This window comes from Tachyglossus aculeatus, chromosome 14 (genome assembly GCF_015852505.1).
Source record: "Tachyglossus aculeatus isolate mTacAcu1 chromosome 14, mTacAcu1.pri, whole genome shotgun sequence".
Classification (NCBI taxonomy): domain Eukaryota; kingdom Metazoa; phylum Chordata; class Mammalia; order Monotremata; family Tachyglossidae; genus Tachyglossus; species Tachyglossus aculeatus.
In genome coordinates this window covers 58,902,786-58,915,939 of record NC_052079.1, presented here as the reverse complement: position 1 = coordinate 58,915,939, position 13,154 = coordinate 58,902,786, and the positions used below count along the sequence as shown (strand labels likewise).

Below are 13,154 nucleotides of genomic sequence, written 5' to 3'. Positions count from 1 at the left end.
CTGTGTGCAGAGCACCATACTGGGTGCTTACGGGGGGCAGAGCACTGCACTGGAGTACAGCACTCCTTGATCAATATGTGTTGTCTTTCCCAAGCACTCAATACCGTGCACTGCTCCCAAGGGATGCTCAGAAGAGCTTATCATTACTACTCTCACCGCTACAACTAGTACTGCTATTCGAGTAGTAGTAGTGATGGCATTTATTTTACTACGTGGAACGTCCGTACTGAGCGCTGGGTAAGTACCAGAGAAGCAGGTGATATATTCCCTGCCCATAAAGGGTTATGCTCCAGTGAGGGAGCCAGACCTAAAATCAATCAATGGTATTTACTGAGTGCTCACTATGTGCAGACCACTGTGCTGAGAGCTTTGGAGAGTACAGTTCAACCACACTGGCAGACAGGTTCCCTGCCCACAATGGGACATGAAAGTGTTTATAATAATCATAAAAATAATTATGGTTCTTATTAAGTACTTACTATGTGCCAAGCACTGGAGTAGATACAAGTCGATCAGGTTGAACACAGTCTCTGTCCCACGTGGGGCTCTCACTCTTAGTCCCCATTTTACAGATGAGGTAACTGAGGCACAGAGAAGTGAAGTGACTTACCCAAGGTCACACAGCAGACATGTGGCAGAAACAGGATTAGAACCCAGGTGCTTCTGGCTTTTAGGCCTCTGCTCTATCCAATAAGCCATGCTGCTTCTCATGTTTACAAACAAAGCAATAAAGATAATCAAATCAAGGCTATTCCCAAGTAGGGCCGGAAGGGCTAGGGTGCCTGAGAGCTAAAGGTGGCTGCTGTGTTTCTCTGAGGAGGGCCACCCTGATGGTTTGGAAAGAAATCAGAAGGAAGCATTCCACAAGGTCAGGGTCACCACTGGGTCTCTGCAATGGTCTCTGGCCTGCTGGGATGGCCAGATGGCTGGGCTGGGAGCCACGTCCCAAAGCAGCAGTGGCAGGGGGGATTTATTAGGTGCTTACTGTGTGCAAAGCACTGCACTGAGTGCTGCACCCCAGCAGCTGATCCTGGTTAAATTCCTGGAAGTGGTTTTCATTCATTCATTCATTCATTCAAACGTATTTATTGAGCAGTTACTGTGTACAGAGCACTTTACTAAGCGCTTGGGAAGTACAAGATGGCAACATATAGAGACAGTCCCTACCCAACAGCGGGCTCACAGGCTAGACAAGAGAAACACACTGATTTGACTTCACAACCCTGCTCTGGGCATAGCTTGCTGCGTCTTGTCTGGACTTCCTTGGGTTCTGGAAATGCAGTCAGTGAGAATGGCCCATCTGGGGAGGGGCACTCCCTCTGTAAGACCACTAGTGGGGAAGTCAGGTGCCCTGGTGTCTTCTCTGCACTGCCATAGCGGGCTACACTATCCCCTAGTGGACCAGCGCTTAGTACACTGCTCTGCATGCAATAATTCAATCAATCAATGGTATTTATTGAGCACTGACTGTGTGCAAAGCACTGCACTAAGTGTTTGGGAGAATATTATTATTATTATTACCTGTATATATGTATATATGTTTGTACATATTTATTACTCTATTTATTTATTTTACTTGTACATATCTATTCTATTTATTTTATTTTGTTAATATGTTTGGTTTTGTTCTCTGTCTCCCCCTTCTAGACTGTGAGCCCACTGTTGGGCAGGGACTGTCTCTATATGTTGCCAACTTGTACTTCCCAAGCGCTTAGTACAGTGCTCTGCTCTGTAGAGGGAGGGCATTCCAGGCCAGAGGGATGACGTGGGCCGGGGGTCGACGGCGGGACAGGCGAGAACGAGGCACACAGTAAGTGCTCAATAAATACGATTGAATGAATGAATGAATGGCATAGTCCATGTCCTAGCACAGCAGGTAGCGGGAAGCAATGGAAAATTGTTCTCCTGCTGCGAGCCCCAGCCCTCTAGGGATTGTGCTCCCTTGTCAGCTGCTGCACATCTCTAAGGCTCATGGGAGCTTGTTGCACACTGTGATCCCCAGATCCTTTTCTGCTCTATATTTCCCTTGGTAGGGCCCTTCCACAGGCAGGCAGGATGCTACTGGGTTTTCCTTTCCCAGCATACACTCCTTCCCAGGTTCCCATCCAGCTTTGCTCATGCTGTTTCGGCCCAATCTTCCACCCCACAAGTTAATTTCCAAGCCTCCCTCCCACCCTTCAGTACTGCCCCTCACAGGCATCCCTCCCACCCCCTCCCTCCGCAAACGCCACACGAGACTCATTCCTTCAGTCCAACTGTCTGCTGATTGCAGATCCCCTGGGATGTGATACTGCAGTGGGCTTGGCAGGACCTGGCCGGGCCACCGCCACCCTCTCTATAGGCCGCCCTCTCCACTCCTGGCCCCCACCTGGAGCCACTGCTGTCCAGGAGGGTAAGATTCCACTCACTCCAGCACCCCAACGGGGCCTTTTTCTAATTATAAAAAGCCTCAAATGGGTAAACTAGTGAGGCCCAAGGGAAGTTTGGATCCACCAGGGGCAAAGAGCCAGGGCTTCAGCGGGTGGCTGGCTGAGTTCGTGGTCAGCTGGCACCTTGACAGGCCCGTTTCAGGAAATTCTCCCCTCAGGGTGATCCAGAGCATGAATGAGGCACAGCTCTTCCCTGTGCACTTCGCTCCCCTCCCCTCCCCTCCGGGTGTGTTGGAAGAAATCCAGACTCTCCCTGTGGCTGCTTCCATGGAAAGCTCCTCTGCTCTGAGACCGAAAGGCCCTCAGCCACTGATTCCTGTTAGAGCTCTAAGGAGAGCATGCGGCTGATGCTTGCTTGTCCATCTGACTGGCTGGGAGTCTCTGCCTCCTCCTCTTTCTGCTGGCCAGTCGCTGTCTTCCCGAAGATGAAGGCTGAAGCCTAGCTTCCCACTGCTGTGGCCCATCGTGTCCGAATCCTGTGTGGGGCTCTAGACTTTAAGCTCATTGTGGGCAGGAAAATAATAACAATAGCATTTATTAAGTGCTTACTATGTGCAAAGCATTGTTCTAAGCGCTGGGGAGGTTACGAGGTGAACTGATTGTCCCACATGGGGCTCACAGTTTTAATCCCCATTTTACAGATGAGGTAACTGAGGCACAGAGAAGTTAAGTGACTTGCCCAAAGTCACGCAGCTGACTTGTGGCAGAGCCAGGATTTGAACCCATGACCTCTGACTCCAAAGCCCGTGCTCTTTTCACTGAGCTATGAAGTGTCGATTATAGTGTACTCTCTCAAGTGCTTAGTCCAATAGTCTGCACACAGTAAGCACTCAATAAATATGACTGACTGAGCATATCTTCTCTGTGGCCCAGCCTTTACCCTGGGTCATTTGGAACAACGTCGTGCTGGTGATGAGAGTTGCTTCCCATCATGTTCGGGGTCCAGTGAGACGTACAGAAAGTGCAGCCGTGGCCGCTGTCACGTACCTCGAGTCCCTGGTCTAGCGGCAGATGGTCCTGAAGAAATGAGCCTTCTTCTGGGACGGGCGAGAGGGGTTCCTGCCCCCGGGGGGCTGGGCTTGCCTCCCAGCATCAGAGCAGCTACTCAGGCATCTGTCAGGAGAACTGGGTCGAAGGGTCGGAGGGTTGGAGATCCACAGTTTGTCCCCTACCAGGAAACACCATAGGCCTTCCCCAGCGCAGAGCTAATCCAATCTCTGGGTTCCACTGTTTGCCGTTCATCCATCTGTCCGCTCTCCCGGCCAGCACTTACGGACACTTCCTGACATGCCCTTACCTGTAATTTATTTATGTTCATCTGCCCCTCTAGATTGTAAGCTACTTGAGGCAGAGATCTTGTCTAGTCACTCTATTGTACTCTTCCAAGTTCTTTGTGTAGTGTTTCACACACAGTAAGCACTCAAAAAATGCCATGGAATGATCGATCCATTCTCCCCACCTGCCCACCAGAAGCAGTGTGGCTTAGTGGATAGAGCTCAGGCCTGGGAGTCAGAAGGACCTGGGTCCTAATCCAGGCTCTGCCACTTGTCTGTTGTGTGACCTTGGGGAAGTCACTTAACTTCTCTGTGCCTCAGTTCTCTCATCTGGAAAATGGGGATTAAGACTGTGATCCCTATGTGGTACAGGGATTGTGTCCAACCTGATTAGCTTGAATCTACCTCAGTTCTTAGTACAGCACCAAGCACATAGTAAGAGCTTAACAGATACCACAATTATTATTATTATTAGTAATCATCATGATTATCATTCCACCCTCTGAGACTCATGGCTGGCATCATAGAGGGGTAAGACCACCACCTATGTTCAAACAGCACAAAGCAATGACCCTAAACCCAGTCCCAGCCCTGCCCAGTCCCAAGCCCGGCCCCAATCCCATCGGTGGTCCCCGTCCAATGCCTTCCTCTGTCTCAGCCACAGTTTCCATGTGTTTGACCTCGGCCCAACACGGGGGCTTCCTTCACCGGGGCAGCAGGGGTAGGGGCTTCCTGTACAAAATGCAGACCCTACTGACAGAGAGAGTTGACTGCTCTTTACATGCCTCCGCCCCTATAGGAAAAGTTTCCTTTCCAGCACTGGTATATGGACATCTTGGTGGACAGACACCCTGGCAGACACGCCAGCTCCAGGAATCACCCTGGGAGACACCTTGGCCACGACCCACCCCCCCACACCCAGCAGACATCCTGGCTCCAGTGGACACCCCGCTGGACAACCTGGCCCTGGCAGATATCCCACCAGACACCCTGGCTTTAGTGGACACTCTGGCAGACACCCCGGGCCTGACAGACAGCCCAGGTCTGACGATCACCTCAGGCGACACCTCGACCCCAACGGACACCAAAGCAGACACCCTGACCCCTACAAATATCCCGGTGGACAGCCCAGACCCTGCAGACATCCCAACTGTGGTGGGCACCCTGGCCTTGGCAGACACTCCAGCTCTGATGGACACCCTGGTGGTCACGCTGGCCCCGCTGAACACCCCAACCCCAGCAGTCACCCTAGGGGACACCTTGGCCCCAGTGGACACCCCAGCAGATTCCATGATCCCTTCAAATACAGCAGTGACAACAGACACCCCTGCTCCAGTGAACACCCTGGCCCTGACAGACACCCAAGCTCTCATGGACTCCATGGTAGTCACACCAGCCTGCGAGGACATCCCAAGCCCAGTGGATACTTCAGGGGATACCTTGGCCCCAGTGGATACCCCAGCAGACAACGTGACCCCTTCAAATAACCCACATCCACCTCAGTGAACATACAGGCCCCAGCAGACTCTCTAGTAGACATCCTGGCCCCAAAAGACCCCCCGGAAGACCCCCCGGCCCTGTCAAACACTCTGGTGGACACTCCAGCAGAAAAACCAGTGTATACCCTGGCCCAAGCAAACAAGCTGGCAAACACTCCGGTCCCAGCAGACACCCTCGCAGATACCCCGGCCCCAGCAGACACTCTTGTGGACACCCCCAGCAGGTACCCCGGCAGATGCCTCATGCCCAACAGACACCCCAGTGGACACCCTGGGGAACACCATGGCTCCTGCAGACCCAACAGCAGACATCCTGGGGGATACCCCAGCCCCGGCAGACACAACTGCAGACACTCCAGAGGACATCCTGGCCCTGGCACATATGCCAGCAGACATCCTGGAGGACTCCCCAGTCCTGGCGGACACTCCATCAGAAGTGGGAGGAATGTTGGCACTGTGGTTCACATGCCCCATGTCACTCTGGAGCAGGCACTCTAGGCCTCCTTCCCTCCAGCCCCGCTCTGCCCGGGCACCAGCCAGGGAGGGCAGTACTTACCATTGGAGCGGTGAATGCACGTGTGCTGGTTATCACTCAGGAAAAAGCCCTCCTTGCACTGGCACTCATAGCTGCCCATCGCGTTCACACAGATCTGCTGACACCCTCCATTGTTGTCCAGACACTCGTCCACGTCTGTAGAGAACAGAGGGGGTGGGGACAGATGATGCCTCAGCAAGCTGCTGGACCCACTCCAGAAGACCAGGTGCCCTCTCCACCACCCACCAGACCCCAGACCCCTCTCCACAAAGGCCCTGAATGAATCACTGGGGTCTTCCTCCTGGGGGGACCCCTCCCCCAATCACGCCCTCCTGGGGTCTCCCCTACCCCACAACCCACTGTGGGAGTTTTCCTTGCCCAATCAAAATGAGAATTAGGGTTTGTGAGGAGGCAGAGGGAAACAAGGAACCGAGCCTGCCTTGAGGTTAAGGGGTGAGCCAACAAGGCCCCCACCCCATTCCAGGCCTCCCAACCTCATCCTTCCCCTTGCACCTCCCATGGACTTCCAGACTGGGCCCTGGCTCTGGGCTTAGATAATAATAACAATGATAATGATTGTATTTGTGAAGCGCTTACTATGTGCCAAGCACTGTTCTAAGTGCTGGGATAGATACAAGGTTATCAGGTTGTCCCATGTGGGACTCACAGTCTTAATCCTCATTTTACAGATGAGGTAACTGAGGCAGAGAGAAGTAAAGTGACTTGTCCAAAGTCACACAGCTGACAAGTGGCAGAGGCGGGATTAGAACCCATGGCCTCTGACTCCCAAGCCTGATCTTTCCACTGAGCCACGCTGCTTCAAAAACAGACCCTAGAGAGAAGAGAGAGAGAAGTGCGCCCCCGCTGACCTCTGGCTGAGCTGAGAAAGAACCCTTCTGACCAGAGCCCTCGGACACCAGAGGAGTCCAGTGTAAACAGACGAGATTCCCAGCCTGTATTACTCCAACAGCCGGCTGGGCTTCACGTCCTCCGGGAGGGCCAGGGGTGGGGGGGCGACCAGAGGGCTGAGCCCCTGGTCTGGTCCTGTCCCGAATGAGCGAGAAAACAGCCTGAAACATCTGGTTGCCAATCTCCTCACTCCAGAGCACATTGCAGGCTGATCTCCCTGCTGCAGAGTTTCGGACACTGACCACCCTGCTCCAGGGTGTCCAGCCACTGACTGCCCCACTCCAGAGTGTCAGTCACCAACCACCCTGTTCCAGAGTGTCTGGTCACCAAGTATCCCACTCCAGAGCATCCAGCCACTGACCACCCTGCTCCAGAGCTTTGGCCACCAATCTCCTCTATCCAGTGTCTGACCATCAACTAGCCCACTCCAGAGTGCCAGCTGCTAACCCCCCAACTCCAGAGCAACTGGTTGCTGACCTCCCTGCTCCAGGGCACCAGGCTGTCAACCACCCTCCTCCATGGTGTCTGGCCACTGACCACCGACCACCCATCTCCAGAGTGTCAGCTGACAATCATCCTGCTCCAGAGAGTCTAGTCTTGACCTCCTTAATCCAGAGTGTCCAGACATTGGACACTTCACTCCAGAGCATCAGCTGCCAACATCCCTGCTCCAGAACACCTGGCAGATGACCACCCTGCTCCAAAGTGTCTGGCTATTGATTACTCCACTCCAGAGAACTGGTCACTGACATCCTGCTCCATAGAGTCTGGCCATCGACCACTGCACTCCAGAGCATGTGGCCACTGATCACCTTGCTCCAGAGCATCTTTCCGACTGCAAGAGGTCCTTTCTCTGAATTCATGCAGGAACTGGGAGTATCCAAGCATTCTAGGGTCTGTTTTTTGCTGCAGAAACTTGGTCAGCTATTGACTGAAAGAGGGTCCAACTCCCCATGTCTACTGGTGCAGTTGGGCCAACTGCTCGCAGCTGGTCAACACTCAATGCCACCCTGCCCCAATGCAGCACTGCCCCAGCGCATCATTGCTTCATATAGTACTGTGCCAGCACAACTTACTGGCCGGGGAGGGGCCCAGTGGTCAGTGAGTCATGGACACAGCAAGGTGGGTGGGCACTGGGTGTGTGGCAGGCAGAAGGCAAGCAGATGGGCAGTAATACTGGACTTCAGGCTACAGAGTTGTCCCCATGGCTTTCTGCCTGACCACTAATGGATAGAGTATGGGCCTGGGACTCAGAAGGACCTGGGTTCTAATCCCAGCTCCACCTCTTATCTGCTGTGTAACCTTGGGCAAGTCACTTAACTTCTCGGTGCCTCAGTTACCATCAGAGATGAAGACTGTGAGTTCCATGTGGGACAGGGACTGTGTCCAATCTGATTAACCTTGTATCTACTCCAGTGTTTAGAACAGTGCTTGGCACATAGTCAGTACTTAACAAGAAGCACTAAGGGTAGCCCTTAAGCCTTGGTTTACCCATCTACGGAAAGGGGCAACAATGCTCTCTCACTCCCAGGGCACCAGGCTGGCCCAGGACTACGGGATAGAGGTGGGTTGGGCTTCTTCTTCTTGGAAAGGCAGCGTGGCTTAGTGAAAAGAGCACTGGCTTGGGAGTCAGAGGTCAGGGGTTCTAATCCCACCTCTGCCACTTGTCAGCTGTGTGACTTTGGGCAAGTCACTTACTTTCTCTGTGCCTCAGTTACCTCATCTGTCAAATGGGGGTTAAGACTGTGAGCCCCACATGGGACAACCTGAATACTTTGTATCTATTCCAGCACTTAGAACAGTGCTTGGCATATAGTAAGCTTAACAAATACCATCATTATTATTATTAATGTTATTATTCTTCCCTTGTCCTTTCCTGTGCTCTGAGGCTCAGGACTGGGACTTGGGTTCGACTGCTGTCTCCCAGGGGTTCAGTACAGTACTCTGATTAGCTTGTATGTACTCAACATGTCCAAGACTGAACTCCTTGTCTTCCCTCCCAAACCCTGCCCTCTCCCTGACTTTCCCATCACTGTTGATGGCACTACCATCCTTCCCGTCTCACAAGCCCACAACCTTGGTGTGATCCTCGACTCCGCTCTCTCATTCACCCCTCACATCCAAGCCGTCCCCAAAACCTGCCAGTCTCAGCTCCGCAACATTGCCAAGGTCCGCCCTTTCCTCTCCATCCAAACCGCTATCCTGCTCGTTCAAGCTTTCATCCTATCCCGTCTGGACTACTGCGTCAGCCTTCTCTCTGATCTCCCATCCTCGTGTCTCTCCCCACTTCAATCCATACTTCATGCCGCTGCCCGGATTGCCTTTGTCCAGAAACGCTCTGGGCATATTACTCCCCTCCTCAAAAATCTCCAGTGGCTACCAATCAATCTGTGCATCAGGCAGAAACTCCTCACCCTAAGCTTCAAGGCTCTCCATCACCTCGCCCCCTCCTACCTCACCTCCCTTCTCTACTTCTACAGCCCAGCCCGCACCCTCCGCTCCTCTGCCGCTAATCTCCTCACCGTGCCTCGTTCTCGCCTGTCCCGCCATTGACCCCCGGCCCACGTCATCCCCCGGGCCTGGAATGCCCTCCCTCTGCCCATCTGCCAAGCTAGCTCTCTTCCTCCCTTCAAGGCCCTACTGAGAGCTCACGTCCTCCAGGAGGCCTTCCCAGACTGAGCCCCTTCCTTCCTCTCCCCCTCGTCCCCCTCTCCATCCTCCCATCTTACCTCCTTCCCTTCCCCACTGCACCTGTATATATGTATATATGTTTCTACATATTTATTACTCTATTTATTTATTTTACTTGTACATATCTATTCTATTTATTTTATTTTGTTAGTATGTTTGGTTTTGTTCTCTGTCTCCCCCTTCTAGACTGTGAGCCCACTGATGGGTAGGGACTGTCTCTATATATTGCCAACCTGTACGTCCCAAGTGCTTAGTACAGTGCTCTGCACACAGTAAGCGCTCAATAAATACAACTGATTGATTGATTGATTGATTGTATCTACCCCAGCATTTAGAACAGTGTTCAACACATAGTAAGCACTTACCAAATACCATTGTTATTATTATTATTAGTCTGCTCAGCAGGTGTGTAGGACAGCACTCATAATAATAATAATGATAGCATTTATTAAGTGCTTACTGTGTGCAAAGCACTGTTCTAAGCGCTGGGGAGGTTACAAGGTGATCAGGTTGTCCCACGGGGGGCTCACAGTCTTCAACCCCATTTTACAGATGAGGGAACTGAGGCCCAGAGAAGTGAAGTGACTTGCCCAAAGTCACACAGCTGGCAATTGGCAGAGCCGGGATTTGAACCCCTGACCTCGGACTCCAAAACCCGTGCTTTTTCTACTGAGCCACGCTGCTTCTCTAGCTGTGCTCAGCAGGCAACCAAGATAACCTGTGATGATGCGGGCTGACTGATCTAGCCGTCACTGCTTTCATGAAGAGCCCCAGTTGCTAGACCACTGTTTCCTAAGGCACAAGGACCATCACCACCTGGTGCCAAGACAACCACCCCATAGAGGGCTGGTGGAAGTGGGAGGGGCAGAACTGAGGCAGAGGCCAGGATCCACAACTTTGCTTCTGAAACTGCCGTTTGTTTCCTGGGCTTCCTTCTCCAGGACCTCCCAACCAGCATGAGGACAGACTGTGGAGCTGGGGAATGCTCAGAAAGGAAAGGGGGAGGGAAGTGCAAGGGTCAGGGGCCAGGACAGAAGGACACCGGGACTCCTCTCTAGCTTCCAGGAAGTGGATCAGGGATCAAACCCAGCCCTGCAAGGCTGTGGGGCTGCTTCTAGTGGTAAGCCAGGTAAGAGATGTCAGCCAGGGCCCCGAGGGGCAGCAGGGGAGGCCCAAGGCCTCTTCCACGATGGCCTCTCCCACAAAGTCCTCTCTATGATGAATCAGATGCACAGATCCTTGCTGCACAGCAATCTGTCAGCAATCCTTCAGCGGGCACAGATCAAATCCCAAAGCCGAGCTGCCCGGGATGCTCAGTTGTGGGGAGACAGGGAGGACATGGTGGGGAGGCCTTCTACAGCCCAGCCCGCACCCTCCGCTCCTCTGCCGCTAATCTCCTCACCGTACCTCGTTCTCGCCTGTCCCACCATCGACCTCCGGCCCACGTCATCCCCCGGGCCTGGAATGCCCTCCCTCTGCCCATCCGCCAAGCTAGCTCTCTTCCTCCCTTCAAGGCCCTACTGAGAGCTCACCTCCTCCAGGAGGCTTTCCCAGACTGAGCCCCTTCCTTCCTCTCCCCCTCGTCCCCCTCTCCATCCCCCCATCTTACCTCCTTCCCTTCCCCACAGCACCTGTATATATGTTTGTACATATTTATTACTCTATTTATTTATTTATTTTACTTGTACATATCTATTCTATTTATTTTATGTTGTTAGTATGTTTGGTTTTGTTCTCTGTCTCCCCCTTTTAGACTGTGAGCCCACTATTGGGTAGTGACTGTCTCTATATGTTGCCAACTTGTACTTCCCAAGCGCTTAGTACAGTGCTCTGCACACAGTAAGCACTCAATAAATACGATTGATGATGATGATGATGAGGCCGGCAGGGCATGACAGCTCCTCCACTAAGCGGCGTGCATGTGATGGTACCATGTTACGTTCCTCAAGGGCGCATATGACCCGGGGGTGGTGGTTGCCTACAGAGGCCACGGCTCTGCCAGGCTCCCATGGCAGGGGTTCTTAGAACGGTGCTTTGCACATAGTAAGTGCTTAATAAATGCCATTATTATTATTATCCTGCTGGCTGTGGGTGGATGGGATCAGGCTGTTCCATTTCCTCACACATGCTCTGCATTCTGCTTTGTGCCACTGCCGCCCCTGCAGCCATGCCCCGACCATCTTGCTCTGTCTGGTTCACTGCCCTGCCCCACAGCGCTCACCTGAGGTGCCCAGTGACAGCAGCTGTCTGAGGGGCTCTTCTTCCCTGCTGTCTGTCCTCATGTAACCCCCATTTTACAGGCAGGAAGACCGAGGCCCAGGCAGCTAGTGAGGCTTGGTACAGTGGGGTTGCACCAGGCCAAGAACCTGTGTCCAGGCAGAACTAGGCCAACGGCATTAAAGGCAGCCCCCAACCACCTTCTCAGAAGGGGCAGTCCTTCTGGCTTCCCAGAGGAGGCTGGCTGGGCACTGCCTTCCAGAGGGGTCAGGCTGGGGGCCTGCACAAGGCAGAGTTAGCAGCGTCTAGACCCCAGACACCTTCGCTGTGAGGGTGGGAATGGGAGAACATCTGGAAAGGGCTGGGGGCTGGGGAGGTCTTGCCGGGGGCTGGGAAGGGTGGCCTGAGGGGGCTGGGGGTCGGGGGAGAATGGCGACTAGAGAAGGAAGAGAGAAAAACAAACAAATCAGATGAAAACAAAGAGGAAAGATAGATGAAATGAAAGACCAAAGGAGTTCCTGACAGAGTTCTTAATGAACCTTTCCCGAAATAAAGCAGATCTACAGCTGGCTCTGATTACTAGGAAGAAAAGGGGGAGGGGGGAGAGGGAAAGGGAGGGAGGGAGAGGGAGAGAGGGAGAGAGAGAGAGAGAGAGAGAGAGAGAGAGAGAGAGAGAGAGAGAGAGAGAGAGAGAGAGGGAGGGAGGGAGGGAGGATGGGGGAGAGGAGGAAGAGGAGAGAGAGAGAAAGGTAAAATGGGGAGTCATTCCCTGGGTAAAATAAAAGCCTTCTGAGGAAATGGAGCCAAATCACGGCACATCTGCAGAGTTGCGGCAGTTGATCAGATCAGCATCCACAGAGACACAGCATGACTCTCATTGACATACGCAGTCTGTTTCACTCCCCCTCTGGACTGTAAGCTCATCGAGGGCAGGGAATGTGTCTGTCTGTTTATTGTTATATTGTACTCTCTCAAGCACTTAGTGCAGTGCTGTGCACGCAGTAAGTGCTCAATAGACACAATCGACTGCCTCGGTCAGCATCTGAAGAGATGAGGCAGGTGACCAGGCCAGCATCCACAGAGATGGCACGGTGACTCAGTGAGTGCGGGAGGTGGGGGTGGGGGGAGGCCCTAATTGCCCTAAGGCCTGGGCCGGCAGGAGGCAGATGGGCCCGATGGGGGGCCGGAGCAGGTATGGCCCCAGAAGAATGGGAGGCAGAGTCAGACACACAGACCTGTATTGCACAGCCCCTAGCCCACGGGACCCTGGGCACTGAAGCAGCCTGGCGGGAGACACAGCTCAGACAAGCAGCAGCATGGCGAAGAGCACTAGATAATGTGGCATCTGGCTTTGTAGCTGCTCCACCCTCCTCCCCCCCCCCCCCCCGCCCCGTCCCCTGGGTCCCCTCCACCAACTCTGCCCGTTAAACAGGTAAGCCCCATCCTCCGCCCACCGACCCACCAGATCCACCCATCAGGCAGAGCAGGGGCACAAGGCAGGCATCACCCTGACTTTCTTCCTTTATTCAACCTCAGTCCCAGCCCCATAGCACTTATGTCCATATTTGTAATTGATTTATTCATATTAATGTCCATCTCT

At 53.2% G+C, this 13,154-nt stretch overlaps 1 protein-coding gene across 1 annotated transcript in view; it reads right to left on the bottom strand.

The window, feature by feature from the left end:
* The window catches only part of SCUBE1 (signal peptide, CUB domain and EGF like domain containing 1), a 96,010-nt gene that overhangs the window by 52,975 nt on the left and 29,881 nt on the right, over positions 1 to 13,154 (bottom strand). The window contains exon 4 of the mRNA XM_038756299.1: positions 5,759 to 5,893. Within this exon, the coding sequence (XP_038612227.1) occupies positions 5,759 to 5,893 (135 nt within the window). The remainder of the gene's footprint in view (positions 1 to 5,758; positions 5,894 to 13,154) is intronic.